Source organism: Meriones unguiculatus, chromosome 7 (assembly GCF_030254825.1).
Source record: "Meriones unguiculatus strain TT.TT164.6M chromosome 7, Bangor_MerUng_6.1, whole genome shotgun sequence".
Taxonomy (NCBI): Eukaryota; Metazoa; Chordata; class Mammalia; order Rodentia; family Muridae; genus Meriones; species Meriones unguiculatus.
The window spans coordinates 6,283,238-6,304,706 of NC_083355.1; the positions used below are offsets into that span (position 1 = coordinate 6,283,238).

A 21,469-nucleotide genomic window follows, 5' to 3' on the forward strand; every position below is an offset into this window, starting at 1 on the left:
CTAGCTGAGGCCAGGCAGAGCACCCCACCCAGATGTGTTCTCATACTCAAAATCAGGTGGGGAACAGGGTAAAAAGGTTTACTTAGGGCAGGAGGGATGCAGGACACTTCCCCAGACAGGAAGAGCTACCCAGGCTTCGAGAGACAAGGGGTGGCCCCGTTACTGTTCAGAGAGCAATTAGGAAAATGCCCACAGCAGGTTACAAAGCACCAAGCGGCATCACATGGCTTGGTGTGTGTGTGTGTCACTGTCTAGAGCTTGTAGGCCCCCACAATGATGAACCTAGTAAGTCTGGCCTGGGGGCGCATGAGCTGCCTTTGTACCTGGATAGACCCTCCCTCGGCTGCTTTACTTGTGTCTTTACACTGCAGGATGTGGGTACTAGGCATTTCCACCGGCCAAAGCAGAGCTCGCCACCCAGAACTCTGGATGGCCTCATCTGTAGATCTGTGCCCCACAAACAAGCCACTGCAAGTTCATATTTTATTTCCAATAAGTTTGTTGATTTTTGCATTTTTGTAAAAAAGGAGAAAGTTTTCACTTAATTCATTGAAAGCCCTTTCGTGCTGAGCCCAAGGGAGGGGCCTAGGCTGGGGCAGATTCTTTATAGCCCTCTAGAGCCCGCTGGACACCCAGTACTGGGAGCAGGGTTGCCTCCCTCTGCCCACTCTGCTTTCCCATTTCACTGCATCTCTGTAGAGAACAATTTTAAAATTGAAGCTAAACACAATATACATCGGACAGGCACGCACACACATGCACACAGGCGTCTGCCCAGGGGCAGTACGTCAGCTGCACTCAGAGAGCACCAAGGAATGCTATGACCTCCTCCATCAAGAAGGGCGGGGCTGGCGCCCCTTGGTCCTCACACTGCACTCCTCCCAACAATCACCCTGCTAGCTGCCAGAGGGAGGGAGCCGCTGGCTCTACAGCCGTGTGCCAGAGGGAAGGAGGCAGGGACAGGTGAGGGCAGTGCCAACCTGACAGGTGACTGTGGGGCCAAAGAGGCCGTTGTGGGGATTCCAAAAGGAAATGATCAAGGAGAAGCCCAGGCTTCAAGATCCTGAGGGACAGAACTAGACCCCGACCCTTGAGAAGCTTCAAGGGCCCAGGTGTGGGAGTGAGGCTAGCCTATAGCTTTGGCCTGCCTGCTCCATGGCTGTCCCCAGAGTTAAATACAGATTTGGTAAACCCAGAAGCCAGGCTGGTTGAGTCTCAGGCCTCCCTGAAGCCCTCACAGCCGCATAATGGGGACCTGAGTCCACGCTACAACACAGACCCTGGCCTGGAAAGGCAGGTAAATGGAGCCTGCCCTTCCAGCCTCCCATCCTTCCCTGCTCTGGCCCCAGGAAGAAGTTAAAAATAGTTAGTTCCTACCTAAAAAAAAAAAGAGACAAAAACATATTCACCGCCAAAAGGCCAGTGGGAAAAGAGGGGACTTTGAGCAGAAAGGATGGGGAATGGACAGGAGAGGACTGCAAAATAGTCTTTTCTTTAAAAAGTGCTTGGTAAGTCTGTTTTAAAGTGTGTGTCTATATCTATGTCCAGATATACACACAGACACTGTGCACACGCTGGCACCACGCACACCTGCACACAGAAGTGTATACATGTACATAATCATATACATATACATACATACGTACATACATACATACATACATATATATACTTTAAAAAGTCCTAGGTGAAAAGGTCTGGGCCCACATGGGCCAGGTCTGCAGGGTCACGACTGGAGGGCATGGGCCCGGCTAGGCTGGCAGACGGGGCACTCACTGCCCTCAGCGCAGAGCTCACACAGCACAGCATGTTGGCACGGCAGCACAGCCCGGGTCTGCTCCTGACACTTAAGGCATTTCACTGACTGCATGTGGAACACGGCCTGTGGGAACAGGGCACTGCAGTTACTGGAATGGTCTCTGCCACCTGCCTGGCCTTGAGTTGAGCAAGAAGCTCTCTGACTCTCACTTCAGCATCCTTGGGAGGTGGACTGTGAGGCCCAAAGCTCAACATTCACAGGATCCCAATGGCAAGTGAGAGGAGCTCAGCCCCTGGGCCACTGTCCCAGCTCTAATGACTGGCAAGGGGTGAGGGTGGGGCAAAGCTCCCATTCTTCAAGACTTTGGTTGGCACAAAGTCATTTAATGTCCCTTGCCATAGTTGATCTTACCCTAGACACCCAAGGGGGAAAAAATATAAAACTCAAGGGACATGCCAAGGGGACTGATAGTTGAAAAACCTACTACTTCTATCAGGTAAGCCACTCCTAGGGACAAGCAGGCACCTGTGGGCACATGGCTGAGGCTTAGGTATTAACAGTACAAGGAGTGGACACCGCCCCTCTCTCCATGAGGGTACTCTCTCCTCACCCTGTTCCAACAGACTGTTATCACTATCAGCCTAGCACTGGGCTTTCAGGAAGGTCCAGGCACTGAGATGACTGTCCCACCCCATGCTGCTGACTATGGGGCTGACCTTGTCCACTTGTTCCAGGTGGACCCGTAGCTGCTTCTGGAGGGAGTACAGGGTGGAGAGTGAGAGTGCCTCCAGGTCAGGGGCCGCTGGTAGGGCCTGGGCTTCTGGCCCTGTGTGCAGCCGCTCCAATTCCTCCTGCAGCTTCTTGACCCGCAGCTCCAGGGCATCCCGCTGCTCCCGGGCCAGCTCACACTCTGCTCCCGCTGCACTGGCCCGTTCACCAGCCTCCTCTGCTTCCTTTTTCCAGGCATCACAAGCCTGTGGGCCCAATAGGTAGCGCCTCATCACGACGGTTCCCTGCCCCTGCCTCCCTGCCCTCCCCCTCCCAGAGAGCATCTCCAGGAGCCAGTGTGGTCCATTCTGGCTGCATGAGAGGCCTGCTAGGAAGCTGGGCCTGCTGTCTGGGGAGGGGGCAGGGAGAAGTCTGCTGCTGCCTGCAGAAAAGAAAGGGTTTTGGGACCTCAGCAGACCCTCCTTTGTACTCAGGGAAGGGGGTCAGGCCTAGTGTGACAGGGGCGCAAGGCAGGGCTCACAACTTAGCCTGCAGCCCCTGGCAGCTGGTCAGGTGGCCTAGCTCAAAATCTAGAAGCAAAGACAGGCAGGAGGTCCTAGGGCCGCTCTAAAAATAATTTCCTTATGGGGTCCCAGGCCTGTGGTGCCAGCCACCATAACATTCCAACTGGCAAGACCAGGCCTGCCATGGGGGAGGGCAGGCACACCTCTGTCCTGCTCTTTAGGCCCCTGCTTCCCCCCACCCGAATGCCTGCTGTGCAGGGTGGGCTTGAGCTTGACGCCACCAGGCACTGGGTACTGCAGGTGGGCGTGGGGCCCGGTACCTGCTTGGCCTGCTTCCAGGACTCCTCCCACTGCTTGATGGTGCCGTTAGCTTCATCTAGCTCTTGCCGAAGCCGGGCCAGCTCAGCAGCCCCTGGCCCTGATAGGAAGGCAGGGGAAGTGCCTGGGGAGAAGCTTCCAGAGGCAAAATGCTCCCAGATGCTGCTGTTCATCCCGTTCAGACCTGCCCCAGGGAGGGGAGGAACATCAGCTGTGCAGGGCGGAGGCCCAGGCCCCGGCCAGCCCTACGTGGGCTGCCAGGGGCTGGCTGAACACTGGGTGAGTGCAAGGGAAGAGCTGTGAAGGTGCCCTTGGCAATTCTACACTTCAGGGTTACCTGCCACTACACGTGAATCTCAGCAGCCTCATCTGTACAGTGGGATTCTTATGGTCTCAGGGAGTTTAGGACTGTGTGGGACAGCAATCTGTGAAGCTGTCTTAATTGTTGAGCTATTGCATCCCAGTGAGAGGTGGAGAAGGGTCCTGACTGATCAGACAGGACAAAAGCCACCAGCCCGTGCCTGAGATGTGAGGGCTGGAGCAGGAGGCACCAGGCAGACTTGGGCTCTCTCCATTGTTCAGCATTCAGGACAAAGACTGTGCTAGCAAGAACCACAAACAGAACAGGAGAGCCCGAGCCCCAGACTACAGAAGCCTGCCCTTCCATCACCTACACTGCCCATGCTACCATTCAGTGGGCCTTCTGAGCTATCTGTGTACTGCTCTCTGGCTGCCAGGGCAGAGCCTATCTTCATGGAACTCCCTGTTTACCTCTAGCTTCCTTCTACCCAGACACACTGTTCTAGTGACTTCTGCTCCCTTTCCCACTGACTGAACCAGATTTTAGACATTTTTCTCCTCTGAGCAATATCAGCACACTGGGGAAAAAAAAGACATTGAATCAGTGCACACTTCATGCAGATCTAAGTTTGAGACTAGCCAGTGCTACTTAGTAAGACCTTGGTTGTTTTTGTTTTGTTTTTTAAAATGAGTGTGTTTGTCCTGTGACACACCAATAGACCACTGACTGTCACAAAAATTAGTGCGTGTTAGATGCTTGTGTCACTCTGTGTACTTCTGTGTCCAGCACTGAAGTCAGAGGTTGTTAAGTGACACTTGCATCTATACAGCAATGCTAGGGGGTCAAGTGAGATAGCTCCAGAATGTGGGAGTCAGAAAGATGCAACATTAGCATTTAACTGGATACAACCTGACCACACAAGGCTCCTCCAAACTGAGGGCATGCTGCAATATCCAGGCTGAGGTGAGGGAGTCCCTAAGCTGACCAGACTGACTGAAGGTCCAGCTGGCTAGGGCATGGGATGAGGGTGGGGGAGATGTTCATGAAAGGCAGGGGCCTGTTTGGAATGCTGCATTATCTATTAATTACCTCAGGGAACATTATTCCATAGCCTCCTCCATAAGCCTCACTCTTTGGTGTAGTGGTCTAGCCTACAGGTCTCCATGCTATACTGCTCACCATGAATCTGGAAAGCACTCAGGCCCTGGTCCCCTCACTTCTAAGGCTGGTCAGGCCAAAGAGCAGCTGAGCTAGATCTGGGTCCCTGGTGCCTCTCCCTGCCAGGAAGGGAGCACCTGAGACTGGGTGGGCCTGCTCTAACACTTCCCCTTGCTCTTTGGTGATCTCTGATGATGTGACCAGCCACTAGGAGCTGTGAGTGACTGGATAAAACATTTGTGTGTGTGGCCTGGCCCTGGGGATCAGACCCAGGGCCCACTGCTCACAAAGCCACACTAGTGTGATGAGGCACTCAAGACCAGGTCTTCACCCTGGGGCCACTGCTTCTCCTGGCACCAGACTGTCCTAGCCTTGGTGTTTCACTCTTCACAACCACTCACTCTTTCCACAAGACAGGAAGCTAAGACAAGGCTTGACTCCCAGCCTCTGGTCCAATCATGTGGGGATGGGGAGAGAAAGTATCTCGCCTGAAGCCCTGGCTCTAACTTGCAGCTGGGTTGATGTGTCACGGGCAGAGCAGCCAAGGGAATCTGCTAAAAGGCACTAGGTTCTTCCCCAGTCCCTTTCTTACCCAAAGATCCATGTGATGTTGAGGTCCCCAAGAATGTGTTTTCTGACTGACTCAAGTGGGCCTGGGGCTGCTGCAGGAAGTGTGAGGATAGGCTGACAGGAGGGGACGGAGAAGCAGAGTGGAAGGAGGCTGAGCTGCCCAAGGAGCCAGGGATGTTCACAGGTGCAGAGCTTTGCAACAAACTGCCTCCTGTGAGAGAGACCCAGAGGATAGGCTGGGTGAGGATCAAGTGGGTACAGGTGAAACCCCAAGGCACCCTTCAGGCCATCCTGGCCTACCCACTGCCAGTACCGATTGTGATGCTGCTGGGATGGGGCACTGTGCTGTTATCGAAAGTCTTCTCCAGGGCGGCTACTCCAAACTCATTCAGGTCCAGGTCATCCAAAGCAGACTCTAGGGACAGAGACTGGAGTGTGGGCTCCCAAGGACCATGCCCTTGGCTCTGGGCTTCCTGGCCTTGCCTTTGCCTTTCTCTGCTCAGTACTTCTGCCTACATCAACCCTAAAGACACCTGCCAAGTCCAGCCCAAGTGCTGCTTCTTTCTGAAGCCTTCTTTGATACTTCTCGGAGGAAGCAAGACCCAATGCAGTCCAGTGTGGTATGTCATGCCAGCAATCCCCATTCTGAAGGCTGAGGCTGGAGGACCAAGAGTTCAAGACCAGCTTGGGCTATTGCAAGACGTCATGTCAAGAAAAACAATATGACTGAACTTAAGGTTGCAGCTTCCTCTGACAGAAGGTGTGGTCTCCTTATGTCCCGGCCACATGTTTTACCCCAAGTTACTTGGGCTACCACTCTGGCCCTTTGAAGGCAATGCACATTAGGTACCTGACAAATGTCAGTGCCTCTTTGCTGAACTGGCCTGGTTAGGAGAAGGTAGACAGTTTGTCTCCTACATGGCAGCAGCATGGCACCGCCCGTTTCCCCAGTGCATGCCATGGGGCCTGGCAAAGTGGGCAATGTAAGTAATGGTGGAAAGGGACACTGATTTTTTTTCTTCTTGGTGCCGAGGACCAAACTCAGGGTCTCACACCTGCTACCACTGAACCACTGAACCGAGTCCCCGGCACCAGCTCCTACCTGTCAGCACTCTGAGGACAGATGTGCAGGCTGCCCCCTTCCCAAGGATGCTCAGTAAACAAACTAAGGCTGTATGACAGGACTTTCCTGAAGAGCTCTATGGCCTTGTCTTGGCCATCCATGTGACCTCATTTTCCTTCTGCTTAGAAAACCCACAGTGTCTATCCTGAATTTCCCAAGTCAGATGTCTAGAGTATGCACTGTGCTCATCCAAGCCTCACTTCAGAACACCTTGTGTCTCTGACTCCAGGTCCAGTCCTAGGCTCGCAAACAAACCCTGCCTAGTTACCTATGACCGACTCTACCGTGTCGCTGGTGGGGTAGAAGGGCAGAGCATTTGCATTCATGCCAGGGGCGCTGCTGGTGCCTGCAGGGCTGGGGGGAGTGGCTGCCAAGCTGGAGGTAATACTGGAAGAGATGCTTGAAGTCAGGGGGCTGCCCACAGGGAGGATGCCCAGCACGTCCTGCAACGAGAGTGAGGAAAAGCAATGGGATGCTTGCCTACAGAAGCTTTGGCACAGGCCAGGCCAGGAGGGGCTAAAGCAGCCAGCACCTTATAGGTCTCGACTGGCTGTCCCAGGCCTACCCTGCTGAACAGCATAGGTGGAACAGTAAAACATGGAGGCCGTTAGCTACTTACCCCTGCAGGCTCACAGTAGAGAGAGGGCTGAGCATGGGGCAGACACTGAGATGCTCCCTAAACTTTCCTGCTGGGGACGGAATGGGCCTGACCCCCACCCTCTTAGTCCTGCCTTAGTTTGTGGTATCCTACTTGCTAACACCAGCTGGGGCTATTGGGCCGGTCCTATCCACAGTGAAAACAGGGTGGGAATGAGAGCTCTGTACCTGTTTGGGTTGAAGCAGAGGCTGCTCTTGACTCCTGGGCTCTAGCGAATGGGGTTTTAGTTTAGCCTGAGGGAGAAAAATTAGGGAGCAGGAAGTGATTGTGGTACTGAGCAGCTTCCAGTCTAGTGTCCACCTGGCCTTGCTAGGTCCACTGAGGCTGCAGATATAGGGAGGGAGCACGGTGTGACAGGACTGTCATCAGGCATGCAAAGCCCTTTTTCTTTTCCCAGCTTTCTTTCTCCACATACATACTCTCTCCCTGCCCTTCTCTGCACAAGAGGCTGGCTTCTTTCCTCCTAGGAGACAAGCCCAGGTTTGCCCCCTGCTAGTGGAGACTCCTCTGTCCTGGGCCCCCAGACCCTGTCTTCTCATTAGATACCATTAGGAAAGGAAAGTGGGACAATCTTACAGATACTGGCTGGCTCCATGGCTCTGGAGAAACTATTCAGCCCTCCACAGAGCAAACACAGATTTATTCAGGAAGAGCGTGGGCTCCATGCAGCCACCTGAGCCTTCTTACCCTCAGTTGGGAAGCACAGTGGCAGAGATCATCCACTCTACCCAATCCTGAGGAAGCTCAAGCTGCACTCAGCTCTAGCTCTTAGTGTCCTCCGTATAGGTGGGCTGGCCTCACCTCTAAGCTGCTCTTGACCCACATGAATGGCTCAGCTCACTGAGTCTCAGTATCCCGTGCTGCACCTTGCATCCTTTACCTGGCACTTGAAATTCTTCAGGTACTCCGCTCCCACCTGGTCTTCCCTCTCAAAGCCAGGAGCTTTCTTGTAGCTGCCAGGGGCAAGGCTGGACTCTCCAGGAAAGACCAGGCCCTCCAGGTTGGAGGCCTTCCTGCTGGGGCCTGGTGGGGAGCTGCAGAGGTGAGATGGACTGCCCAGGCCACTATTCCTACAGAGAAGCTGCAGAAGAGGACAGGTGGGTGGTGGGCAATGGGTATGTGTGGACAGGGGAATGGCCACCCTCCAACCCTGCTTCAAAGGGCTGTGGTCAATGGGCAACAATAAGCACTCAGGCCTTTGATAGGAGTGACAGAAGGCTTATCCCAGCCCTGCCCAGGCTGATCACTACTGGCTCCCCACCTCCCTGCCCTAAGCCCCAGGACAAATACCAAGGCCTCAAGCTCCTGGGGCAGAGAAGAGGCAGGAGCTCAATCCTGGGCAGGCAAGGTGCCCACCCACTCCCCAGGACAGGCACGTACGGCGCTGAGGTCAGGGGCATGCGGGCTGGAGGGGCTCACAGGGACCGAGTCTCCAGCAGCAGATGGCATGTACAAAACAGGACCCGGCTGGGTGGGGCTGGATACGGCTGAGGAAGGCTGCATGTCATCACTTAAGGGTGGCGCTGCAAGAAAGGATAGGGGTCAGCAGGCTTCCAAGCCAGGTCTGTCCCTGCGTATCTTCTGAAGGAGGACAGACATGTCCACACCACTCAGGGGAATTAAGTTATTTCCACTATCATGGCATACTCTATGCCATGATAGTGGAAATAACTAACTGCAAAATACAAGTAATATGATAGGCTTTACCTCAAAGATAAGGAAACAAAGGTTCAGACAGGTCAGGTAAATTTTTCTAAGATAACAGAGACAGGAGACAGAAGAGCTGGAATTTCAACCCCATTCTGAGTAACCCCAACTATTAATCACTTCTCTGTGCTGGTGCAATTGGGTGTTCCCAGTGTCTACAGCTGCCAGCTACCTCTGTGTCCTCCATCTGTTTTCCCTCCCAGAGCTTTGTTTATTCTCTCTCATTTCAGAGAGAAAGAGAGAGCTGAACCTAGAAAGAGGATAAAGAGAAGCAGAGCAATGATCTACAGAGGAAGCCAGCATCAAGCCCAGAACCACTCCATGGTGGAAGAGACGCCTGGAGCGGAACGTGGAGCCTTTCGAGCTGTGCTGTTTCACAATGCGGCAACATGTCAGCTGATGCTGCAGAGCACTTGAAATCAGCTGACTTGAAGTGAAATAGGTGGAAGGGATTAAAATGTCTGCCAGCTCTTGAAGAGTCAGCACAAAAACAGTAAATATACTTTTAAATTCATTACTTATTGAAATGATACCATTTTATTTTATTTATGTATTTATTTTGAGGTAGGGTCTCTCTACATAGTTCTAGGACTCACTTCGTAGACCAGGCTAGCCTCAAAAGCAAGAGATCCAACCTCCTCTGCTTCCTGATCGCTGGTATTAAAGGCATATGCCAGCTGGGCACTGTGGCACACGACTGTAATCCCAGCATTCAGGAAGGCAGAGACAGGTGGATCTCTTTGAGTTCAAGGCCAGACTGGTCTACAAATCAAGTCCAGGACAGCCAGGGCTATAGAGAAACCCTGTCTCAGAAAAACCAAGGGAAGAAAAAAAAAAAAAAAAAAAAGACATGAGATACCACACCCAGCTATGAAATCATTTTATATTGGACTAAGTAAAAATTAATTTAACCATTCTTCTTCTTCTTCTTCTTCTTTCTTAAGAGTATGTGACCCCAAACTTTAAATGATGTAAGGGGGCAACCTTACACTCTCATGGATGGCTCTGCTCAAGAGGACCAAGCAGGAGCTCCATGGTCATGGGTGACAAAGGGTGATGATTGGAGTCTGTCAAGTTGCTTTTAATGCTTGCTGCCTCATCCTTGCCTTGGGCTAAGTGCCCAGCAGGGCAAGCATCCTGAGTCACCTTAGGCTCTTGGAAGCTACCCCAGGGCCAGTTCCAGAGTGGGAGGCACTGTAACTTCCAATGGGAATGAGGGTGCTTGTGCACAGGCACTACCAGGGCCTGGCCTCGGCCTGAGCCCAGCAGAGGTCAGGGAAGACAAGAAAGGGAGGTGCATACGTTCTATGTGGGCGAAGGCGCAGAAAGGTCCTCGTGGACAGCTGCCTGCCTGCTGCATATCGTTGCACTTGGTGGACTTGTAGATCTGCAGGGGCCAAGCAGAGCGGAAACAGGTCAAAGCACTTTCACCGAGGCAGGGCTAGCGTAGAATCCCTCTCCACTTCCGCCCCTTTGTCTTTCCCTATGTCTCCTCCAACTTCTCTTTCAGGGGAGAGGATACTGATATAAGCATACGCTTGCCTTAAAATCATATCCATCCTGCCTCACTGTCTCGTCGGCTGAGGTGACAAGCACACTCCACCACATCAAACTTCTCATTACTACTCTCTCAGGTCTATGTGGCCCCCGGGATGTCTACAGCCACATGAAGCTCTCTTCACACCTCTCTCTCTCTCTCTCTCTCTCTCTCTCTCTGCGTAGCCTAGCTCCACAGAACTAGGGTAGGCACAGGTACTACAGAAGAGGGGGAATCCTAATACTGTGCAGGTAGACTGGGAACTACAGCAGGGAGGCTGCTGTCCCTTAGGCTCTGACCTGCAATGGTCAACAGGTTGTAAATACCACAAGTAGTGCAAAGCCCAGAATGGCCAGACTCTTAGGTTCTATTTGTGCCTCCCCTATTAGGTGGGCTAGGAAACGAACTGGAAGCAGAGGGGAGGGCGGGCTCATAACAAGAGAGACTGCATACTTAAGTATTACCCACAAATCCCTCTTCCAGGATAGTGCTAACACATGCCCTTGCCTGTCTCCTAGTTTCCGAAAGTGGATATAGTACGTCACTCCTGCCCCTCCTCTCAAGACCCACCTCCGGGTGGAACTGCTGCTCTGTGCGGGTGTGGCAATACTGGCAGGTGTCTCCATTTTCACACTTGCCAGGGTCTCCCCACTCGTCCCCATGTTTGACGTTTGGACATGGAGATGACCTGGTCCAACAAGAAGGGGTCAGACAGTGGCAATAAAGAAGGAGACTGGGACCTGCAGTGCCACCTGGATCCTGCACAGGGGCCCCCCATTCTGGTTTCCCTGGCTCACAAGTTCAGGTACAGAAATGGAGACGATCAGCTATAGAGGAAGGGTCTTCCTAGGGTACTAAGTCGGGCTGTTCCTCTGTCCCAGCTGGCCATGTCACCAAGGACACAGCTTTGCTCCCTTCAGCCAGGCACAAAACCTGACACCACAAGAGTCAAGCCGCAGCCACACCACATTTCCCACACTGGTCTGGCCCTGCTCCAGTATACACCCTGAAGAATCAAAAATGGATGGGCCTCATGCAAGAACTGGACAGAGCTCCCACCATTCAGATGTCCTTCGTAATCCCTGCCTTTATAACTGGTCCCTGGAAACCCCAGGGCTTGCCTTCCCACCTCCTTGAGAACCATGGTAGTAGCAGTTTCAGCCATGATCCCTTCCCTGCCACTCCTCCCTCCGATGGCTGGCCTCTTGGGGCCAAAGGACCTGTATTTGTGCTTCCGTGGACTCCGTCGCCGGTCCTTGCTGTTGTGGTAGTAGGGACAGGCATAGCCCTGGCGGCACAGCCGTGGGGGCTTCTTGCAAGGCTCCGTCTTATAGTTCCCCAGGACATAAGCAGTCTCTGCATAAAAGGCCAGAGGGCAGGGGTCAAGGAATGGCATTGGACCACTCCAAGTAACAGCAGGAGTCGAGTAGAGTATACAGAAGAGCTAATAGGAAGGCGTCCCAAAGCTGAGGTCCCATGCAAGGCATGAACAAAGCCACTTCTTTACAGGCCATGGGCATGCATCAGGAGGGAAAAATGCATGGATGAAGGTGTGCATGTGAAAGCCCATGGCAAGCTTGGGAATGCAATTTATCTGGAAACTCACCTGTAAGTACCTTTTGAATGATAGCTTTAACATGAAATGAAGGGGGAAGCAGGGCTCAGCAGTTAAGTCCATTTGCTGCTCTTGCAAAGGACCTGGGGCTTCAGTTCCCAGCACCTCATGGTGGCTTAAACCATCCATCCATAAGCATGCACATGGTGCAGAGATATATTCAGGCAAACACTCATACACATACAATAAATATTTTTAAATTATTTATGTGCATTGGTGTTTTGCCTGCATGTATGTCTGTGTGAGGGTGTCAGATCCCCTGTAATAGGAGTTAAGACAGTTGTGAGATGCCATGTGGGTGTTGGGAATTGAACCCCAGTCCTCTGGAAAAGCAGCCAGCGCTCTTACCCACTAAGCCATCTCTCTCCAGCCTGAATATTTAGTCTTTTTTTTTTTTTTTTTTTTTTGAGACAGGGTTTCTCTGTGTAGACTTGGCTGTCCTGGACTCACTCTATAGACCAGACTCACTCTATAGAATTCACAGAGATCTGCCTGCCTCTGCCTCCCAGAGTGCTGGGATTACAGGTGTGTGCCACAGCACCTGGCTTTTGTTGTTGTTGTTTTGAGACAGCATTTCTCTGTACAGCTTTGGTTGTCCTAGAACTCCTTCTGTAGACCAGGCTGACCTCGAACTCATATTCACCTGTCTGTCTCCCAAGTGCTGGGATTAAAGGTGTAACTATCACCACCTGGCTAAAATGAAATCTTTTCATGGGATGATGAGGGGCTAGATTCCAAATAGAAGTGATGGCTTCAGTTGGAAAAGGAAGAAGGTGGTTTCAAGCCAAGGAATTGGGCAGCTATGGACAGGGGGTGCAGGGGCCCCCTGATGTTGCCTGTACCTTGCCACCGAGGTTCTTCACTGAGGATTTTTTCTATCATGGCATGGCTTGCTGCCCCAGCTGACTGGCCTTCTATGCTGCCCTCTACTGTAGTCTGGCCATTTTGCAAGGCCTCCATGGCCTGCAGCTCCCTGGGAGAAGAGGAATGGACAGACAGGGTGGGAAGGGGTACGAGAAAGTAGGAAACAACACCATCAGTTCTTTTGTCCTGCTGCCCATCAGCTCCCTGGTCTCCTCCTCCCCCTCCCAGCAGCCCAGCATCAGCCTACCTGATGTCATAAACAGGGGAGCGGAGGTCATGCGGGCCGTGGGCAAAAGCGCAGTGCAGGCCATTTTTGGTGCAGTTGCCTTTTGAGTCTGTTTCATGGATGCAGATTCCAGTTTTATAGTAACGAAGGTGGTACCTGCGCTCAGTGTCTCCTGTGGTCCTGTGCAGGAACGGACACCTAGAACATAGCATCAGAAGTCAGTCAACTATGGTTCCCAAGGCCAACTGCTAAGGGCTGCCACCATGATCCACAGGGTACAGTGGTGGCCTTCTAAGGAAGTCAGTGATGAATTCTTTGGCTACCATGGCTCTGTGCTTGACTGCTAAGATCTGAAGGGCTTGGCAAACCCAGGTAGCCGTCTCCAGATGCTTTAGGGGACACACTCTGGATAAACAGATGTCTGGAAAACAAATGCTATCCAACTCAAGGGGCTTCCAAGAACCAACCCCTTGAAACTTGCACACATGCCCCACGTACTTTAATAGGCTCCTAAGGAGATCAGACAGCCTTGACCTGTGAAAAAGGCCAGTGACTATGGGAAAAGCTCAGTACCCTGTACAGAACCTGGAAGTGCTTCCCAGCATTCTTCTGAGAGGTTCAAACAATGACAAGCAAAGCCACAAATAGTCTCTTTAAGTGATGTCCCAGGCTTGCTACCTTATTTGTTGTTAGTTGTATACCCAATTCCTCAATAGAGAATCATGAGAAGACATTTAAAGCTAGCAAACAAGCTAGGTATGGTGGCACATGCCTTTAAGGCCAGCCCTTTGGAGGCAGAGACAGCTATTTCTGTGAATTTGAGGCCGGCCTGGCCTACCTAATGAGTTCCAGGCTACCCAGGGTTTTGTTATGAGATGCTGTCTCAAACAACAAAGATCAGCAAACAGGAAAGCTAGCGAGGCTCTCTCTAGCTGCCAACATAGTGGGAACTGCACAGGACAGTGCAGCAGACGGGGCCGGACATGGAAGGTGAAAAAAAGCCCAGGGCATTACTTTTGCTCAAATGTCTGTGGGCTTGGGGGAAGAAAGGCTGGTGTTTGGTTTTCATGTAACAGGCAAAGGAAAATGAAAGCCCCTCCCCATGCTGTACCTTTAAGTCAGGGCAGGGGTGAGCCCAGGTTTGACCTATATTGTAGCCAGTCCTCCCAAAGCTACCTTCCTGGATGTCCCAAGCTTATTCTGAGGGCATCTGACTCAGGAGGAGACCTGGGGCTCCTCTGAGGGCAGGCGGGGCACTCACTCGTCGCCCTCTGGGCAGAGGCCTGTAGCCTCGTCGTACTTGGTGCAGTAGACATCTGGACTGTAGTTGAAGGTGCCGTCCCGACGGCGGATGGAGCGGCGGCGCCGCTGGTTCACAAAGTGCCAGTGGAAGCAGGTGTAGGGCCGATGCTGTGTGCATTTGTGCTGCACGAAGAGTGGGCACTGCTCTGTGCGGAACTCCTTCAGGTACCTGCAGAGACTATCTATGAGGGCTGGGCCAGGAGCAGGGTGACGCTTCCAGCTTCCCAGAAAACTACCACTAAGCCCAGAGGGCCCTGCTCTTGGGTGCCAGTCCCACCAGGACAATAGAAGAGGTCCATGGCTGAGGCTGGACCCCAGCTTTTAGATCTGTCCCAAAATCTAGCATGAAAGGCAAGAGCCACAGGCCCTGAGAGCCCTGTGTACGCTAGAGGCCAGCTGTAGTATTCAGTAGCAGCTTGGCTGCCATCTGGGGGTTCTCAGGCCAAGCCACTAATCATAGGGAAAGGGTTATTCACAAGAGCATGAGCAGCCTCCCCAGAGTCTGTGGTTCCCTGCTGCCCCTCCCCAGGAACCTCCCCTATACCATGAACCAAGCTGGCACTGTGGGTTGAGAGGAGAAACATGCAGACACTTGGAGAAACACTGCTTTGGTACCCAGTTTGCAAGGTGTCTCTCGGATCACTGCCCTTGAGATGTCTTTGGTATTACCTGCACAAATATTTGAAAAGAAGCTCACACAGAAGTTCTGAAAATACCCTCCCTCTTAGACTGGACTGTCCCCCAGTCATCTCACACAGGACTTGCGACAGCTGTTGCTATTCAAATAACGGTGTCTCTCTCCTCTACCCTCATGTAATAGCCAGGATAATCTCCCGCATCCACCACACAGTGGAGGGCTTCAAACCCATCTACCCTGACAGAACACACTCTGTCAATTTGTTTTCTTCACTTAGTCCAGGCTAAGGTTCTCCTATCTGGGTGGAGACTGTTTTATTGAATAGGCAGCCAGTGCAGTTTCTTCAAATATTTCACTGGGTCTGTGTGTAGGATGTGTGGGTGGGTGTGGAAGGGTACATGTGCCGCAGCACTTGTGAAGGTCAGAGGACAACTCTGTGGAGCTGGTTCTCTCCTTCCACCTTTATACAGGGTCCAGGGATCAAATTCAGATCATAAGGTGCTGCTGTTCATTTTCTTCAGATATTCTCTCAAGCAACCAATGGGGTGAGAGTTGAGGAGAGATGCAGAGGGCAGTGTACAGTGGCTGTATCAGAAGGGAGGCAGAAACAACTTGATTGAACTGGCTGTTGCCTGGGTTTGGGTGGAGCCTAGATCTGAAGGGCTTAAAAGCAAAACTTTCATGTCCACATCCCCGAGGCCCAATCAGACCAAAAAAGGCAGGCTGGGGGGTAGACCTGGGGATGCGGTTAGAGAGGTGTCCGGGGTCAGGGCAGCACAGGTTAAACCCAGTACATCTGGGCACAAGTGCAGTGCCAGGCAATGAGGACACCGAGACAGAAACAGGTGTTCGTCCTGTTCATATTTTCACAGGAGACACACAATAAGTGGAACTGATGGAAACAGTTGTAAGGGGCTTTGCTCCCAGTATTAGAAAACAAAAAGGATCCCCGACGCAGGCTGGGATGGAAGAAAGTTAAAGGGAGTTGCAGATAAAGTTTCTGCAGAAAGCAAACAGTATGATACAAAGACAGACTATAAATGAGCCCATGAGTGCCAAGTGCCTTCATAGGATGTGAATGCAGCAGCTGGAAGCCTGAGGAACAGAAGTGAGTGCAGCAAACTCCACAGGTTGCAGTGGTGTCAACCCTGAGTCTCAACTACATCCTAAGACACTGGAGAGAAATCTGGGAAGCTCTACAGCCTGGTACTCTCCTGCCTCTTTGGCACTTAAATGAAAGGTCTCTCCCTGTTTCTTTGGCTAGAAAGACAACCTGTGCCTTCTTGACTATATTCAGGTTCTGGTACTACGTTGGGGTATATCCACGCTCCAAGCTACTAGGCTAATCCTTCTTTGAGAAATACATATTCTTCTATTCCTTGGGTCCATTAGGAGAACAGAGATAGAAAATGGGGTGAGGAAGAAGGGTGGAAACTGAGCCTTGATCCAGGAACAGAGAAGTGAAGGAGTGCTTAGGACTGGCAAACTAAATGCAGAATACCTAATTAAGATGGCGCTCCAGATAAACAAGGAGCAGTTTCCTAGCAGATAGCACGAGACATACTAATACTGAAGAACTACCCCCTGCGTATCTGTGATTACATCTAGCTGGTATCCCCTATTTTAATGTTCTCTTGGTCTTGCTGTTGTTGCCTTAGCTGGCCTCGAAGTCCTAGGCACAGTGGTGCACAACTGTAATTCCAGCACCCTGGGAGGCAATGGCAGGCGGATCACTGTGGGTTCAAGGCCAGCCTAGTCTACAAAGTTAGTCCAGGACAGCCAAGGCTACATAGACAAACTTTGTTGGGGTCGGGTGGGGGAGTCCTAGGCTTAGACACTCTTTCTGCTTTGGACTCCCAACTAGCTAGGATAACAGCTGCAAGCCTTGTTACCACTAGGGAACATCCTGTGCTTTTATTTGTAAAATAAATTTTTAGTGCTCCTAAAGTTTGACAGGGTATGGTGACACAGTATTTAACCCCACCACTTGACAAAGGCACAGGCAGATGGTCTCTGGGTTTGGAGTCAGCCTGGTCTACATAGTGAGACACTGTCTCAAAAAAGTAAAATACTTGAGGCTGGGCTTAGCGGTACACACTTTAATCTCAACACTCCAGAGACAGAGGAACGTAGACCTCTATGAAATTGAAGCCAGCATTTATAACATAGAGGATTCTAGGCTAGCCAGGACTACTTACTGAGGCTCTGTCTCAATACCAAAAAATAAAACAAAAAGTTTGGTGTCATCATCTTGGTGAGAACACAGGAGACAGGGAAGAACACTAGTATGTGGCCCCTAGCTTGGGCAGAGTTGTTCCCTGAACCGGCTCTCACTCAGGATAGAAGCTATACATGGGAACCTGCATACATTTGTTTACGGTAGCAAACAAAGATGGCTCCACACATCCTGCCTGACAAGAATTCCTCAGACAAGGATAGAGGCAACAGATGCTGAAAGCTACACCTCCACTCCTACTGCCCCATTTCAGGCACACCATACTTTTTAGGGTTTGTTAGTCTTCCAAAAGCCCGGGTAAGCCGACACCGCTACTCAGCCTGGCATTCCAAGCCCCACCCACCCAGTCCAATGTGTTCTTTCAACTCCAACGTTTTGACTCCTCTTCATTCTGGTCAGAGTCGAAGAGCTTGAAGTTAGAAAACTTTCCTGTCTTTGTTCATCTTATTCCTTACCTGGAGGAACCATTAAAGGCCGGACTGAATGGAAAGGAATCTTTGGATGCCACCACTTCTGTGAAGTCTTCCTTGCTTCCAACTAGCTCTCTGTTAGTTCATACTGTTCTACTGTCCCCCATGCCTGAAATGCCGAGACTAGAACCCAGCGCCTTGCACATAGTAGGCTAGTATTCTACTGTGAAGCTACACACCCAGATCTGCCCTATGCATTTCTTACAGTTCTTACCCTGCTTTGCATATTAATCAGATATGCATTTTTCCTTTATAGGTTGAGTATGCCTTATCTGAAATGCTTGAGATGAGTTACTTAAAGTGGGGCGTGGTGGCACAAACCTTCAATCCCAGTGCTCAGGAAGCAGACGGAGGCAGACTGATGTGAGGCCAGCCTGCTCTACAAATTGAGTCCTGGACAGCCAAGGCTACACAGAGAAACCCTGGTGGGGCAGAAAAAGTTACTTAAGATATTTTTGCATTTGGATATCTACACACTATGCTCTCATGAGGATGGAACATAATTCTATTCACAAAATTCATTTCTGTTGCACATATTTTTTAGAAATACCAGCTCCTGAGTAACCACAATCATAGGTATGTACCACCATGCCCATCCAGACCCGTGTCCCACTGCAGAGCGAGGGAAGAAAACGTCCTACTTGGTTTTAGTTTTTCTTTATTTTGTATTTGTAATGTATGTGTGCGTGAGTGCATGTACACTGTGGGTCTGTGTGCTCATGGGATTGATGTTGGGTGTCTTCTATTGCTCTCCACCTATTTTTCTTTCTTTCTGAGACAGGATTTCTGTCAGTAGCCTTGACTGTCCTGAACTCACTGTCTAGACCAGGCTGGCCTCAAACTCAGAGATCTGCCTGCTTCTGTTTCTGGAGTGCTGGGATTAAAGGTGTGCACCACCACTGTCCAGCTTCCACCTATTTCTTAAGACCAAGGTTCTCACTAAACCTGAAGCTCAACAATTTGGCTAGACTGGGAAGGACCAGTGGGCCAGGGAGCCATCAGGATCCTCCTGTCTCCACATTCAAAGCGCTGGGATTACAGGCATCTGCTGCCATGACTAGCTTTATCTGGATGCTGGGGATTCAAACCCAGGTCCACATGCTTAGGTCCACTTTACTCAATGAGATATCTTGCTCCTTTGTCCCTCTACTTGTGATGTCATGTTGGTGATCAAAGTTTTGTACTTTAGGATTTCAGGTTACGGCTGCCCAGTTCATACTGTTCTACTGTCTCTGACTCAAAAGCAAACCTGTAAGAATCCAAAAGAGAGCTCTGACCAAGAACAATACTTGCCTGTTCTCCCAACACAAGCATCAAGGAATTAAATGCCCACAAAGGACATACCAACAAGCTCATGACATCACCAGCATCACGAGGCAGGCCATCACAAAGAAGCAACCAGCCTTCCACCCTTGTGAGGAGTGCTAGAGTGCAACTTAAAACTTAGCACATGGGACTGAACTGGACTGCAGGGACATTCTCACAGGACAAGAGGCCAAACTCTGAGAGGTTTTAAAAAGAACACTTTTAGGCCTAAAAGATGGAATAGTGAATAAAGGGGCTTGCTATGCAGGCCTAACATAACATGAGCTCAATCTCAAGAAACACAGAAAAATGCAAAGAAACAACTGACTCCACTAAGTTGGCCTCTGACACTGACATGGAAAAGGTCCCCCCATCATGCATGAACATGAACACGCAAATAATAGTAAATTAAAAAAATTAATTTTTAGGGGGCTGGAGAGAGATGGCTCAGCAGTTAAGAATACTGGCTGCTATTCCAGAAGACCCAGGTTCAATTCCTCACACCTACATGGCAGCTCCTAACTGTCTGTAACTCTACTCCCAGGGGATCCCACACCCTCTTCTAGCCTATGCAGGTACCATGTGTGCACTTGATGTATAGACATAAATGCAGGCAAAACATACATACACACACACATACATACATATGTGCTACTTTTGGAGCTGCTGAGATGGCTCAGTGGTTAAGAGTACTGGCCGTTCATACAGAGAACCTGGGCTTGATTCCCAAAACCCACACAGTGGCTCACAACCATCCAAAACTCCAGTTTCTGTGGATCTGACTCATGCACATGGTACACATCCATACATGAAGGCAAATATTCATACACATAAATAAAAGCTACTTTAATCACTATAATCAGAGATTACTAAACTTATGCATAAGCCATTATCAAAACTGTACCATATGTTTATCTAGCATTTTTCCATTCCTCTCTTACTTTATACTAACAGGAAATCATTGGCTTCCATTTCTAATTAGCTGAAATGCAGGACTTCACAAAGTTGCCCAGTATGACTGGAGTCTCTGTCTTTCAGACAGACAGGATGAAAGGTGGGGACTCCTATAACCTCAGGAGAGCTGAGTTTTCAGGGGATATGTATCCGGTAAACTTCAGCTTATCTTTGTACTTCAAAAGTCCATAGGACCCAGTACTTAAATCCCAGCATTCAGGAGGCAAAGGCTGGTGGGATCCCTCTGAACTGGAGGCCAGCCTGACCCACACAGCCAGTTTCAGCCAGCCAGGGCTAGAAAGTGATCCTGTCTCAAAGAAAAAGAAAGTTCCAAAAGGACACAGTCTGAGAAACTAAATGGATTGATCAAGAGCCATTCTTAAAAACAAATACATTAGTAAGAAGAATTTTTAAAAAAGAACCATTCTTTAGTCAGCTCTCCAGAAACGGAGGAGGCTAAGCACCAAGGGACACTTACTTGGCCTCTCAATTCCTCCAAGATCAGAAAAGGAGCAGGGCTTTGGGACTAAGCTCCCATACTGCCCTCTCCCAAAGCATACCACACTCAGGATATACGCTGAGAAGCAAAACAGACTAGTTTTGAAATAGCAATGCTTCAGGGACCCACAGGGAAACTGTGCTGAGAAACTGCTCAGGCACCTGCATGAAGAGCCACCACAGCCAGGTGTCGGGGTACACACATGTAGACCCAATACTCAGAAAGGTAAGGGAGACAGGTCACTGTGAGTTCAAGGCCAGGCTAGCCTGGGCTAGTCAAATTCCAGATTAGCCTGCCTAACAATAAGAAAACAAACAATAAAAGACTAGGTAAGTATCTGAGTAGCCTGATACAGTGCTACGCAGAAGATCTGGGTTTCAATCATCCAACATGATCCCAATTTTGAACATTCTCTCTGGCATAAAAAGAAAGGTCAGAGAGTGATAGTGGAGCAATTAAACTATCCAGTGAGTTTCTGGTGCATCTGAACCAACCAGGCACCATTGACTCTCTAACAGTTCTTCAGCCAGAGTCAGGACAGTGAGATTTCAGGGTCAGCAGAGTTCACTGGACACAATGAACCTTGGGACCAGTGCTGTAGGACATTAAGCAAGTCGGCGTTGTAAGGTGCGGGCCACTGGCTGAGTAATTATTTTATCTTACTTGTTACTGGTGCCACTGGGAGATTTGTACGCACCCAGCCGGAGGACTAACAAATTGAAGGAATGGCACTGCAATGTAACAAGTCCTATGAGCTGCCACTTTCTTTAAAAAGAAATGACATGCATCTAGACGGTGGTGGCTCATGCCTTTAATCCCAACACTGGAGAGGCAGAGGCAGAGGCAGAGGCAGAGGCAGGCATATTGCTATTAGTTTAAGCCAGCCCCATCTACATAGCTAGTTCCATGACAGCAAAGATTATATAGAATTTTGAGGTCAGGTCTGGACACAGTCTTGCTTGTCTGGCCTGAAACTTGCTATGTAGACCAGGCTGGCT

The 21,469-nt window shown here is 50.5% G+C and overlaps 1 protein-coding gene across 3 annotated transcripts in view; it reads right to left on the reverse strand.

The window, feature by feature from the left end:
• Positions 1-469: 469 nt before the first annotated feature.
• The window catches only part of Unk (unk zinc finger), a 34,166-nt gene continuing 13,166 nt past the window's right edge, over positions 470-21,469 (reverse strand). The window contains exons 2-16 of one of the 3 annotated variants that reach the window (XM_060386376.1): positions 14,330-14,539; positions 13,090-13,266; positions 12,821-12,951; positions 11,584-11,719; positions 10,934-11,051; positions 10,129-10,213; positions 8,539-8,642; positions 8,000-8,200; positions 7,287-7,352; positions 6,730-6,904; positions 5,652-5,753; positions 5,361-5,549; positions 3,312-3,493; positions 2,476-2,733; positions 470-1,882 (exon numbers count right to left, since the gene is read on the reverse strand). In XM_060386376.1, coding sequence (XP_060242359.1) covers positions 1,727-1,882; positions 2,476-2,733; positions 3,312-3,493; positions 5,361-5,549; positions 5,652-5,753; positions 6,730-6,904; positions 7,287-7,352; positions 8,000-8,200; positions 8,539-8,642; positions 10,129-10,213; positions 10,934-11,051; positions 11,584-11,719; positions 12,821-12,951; positions 13,090-13,266; positions 14,330-14,539 — 2,290 coding nt within the window. In that variant the 3' untranslated portion in view covers positions 470-1,726. The other 2 variants (XM_021635840.2, XM_060386377.1) reach the window with 2 other exon arrangements.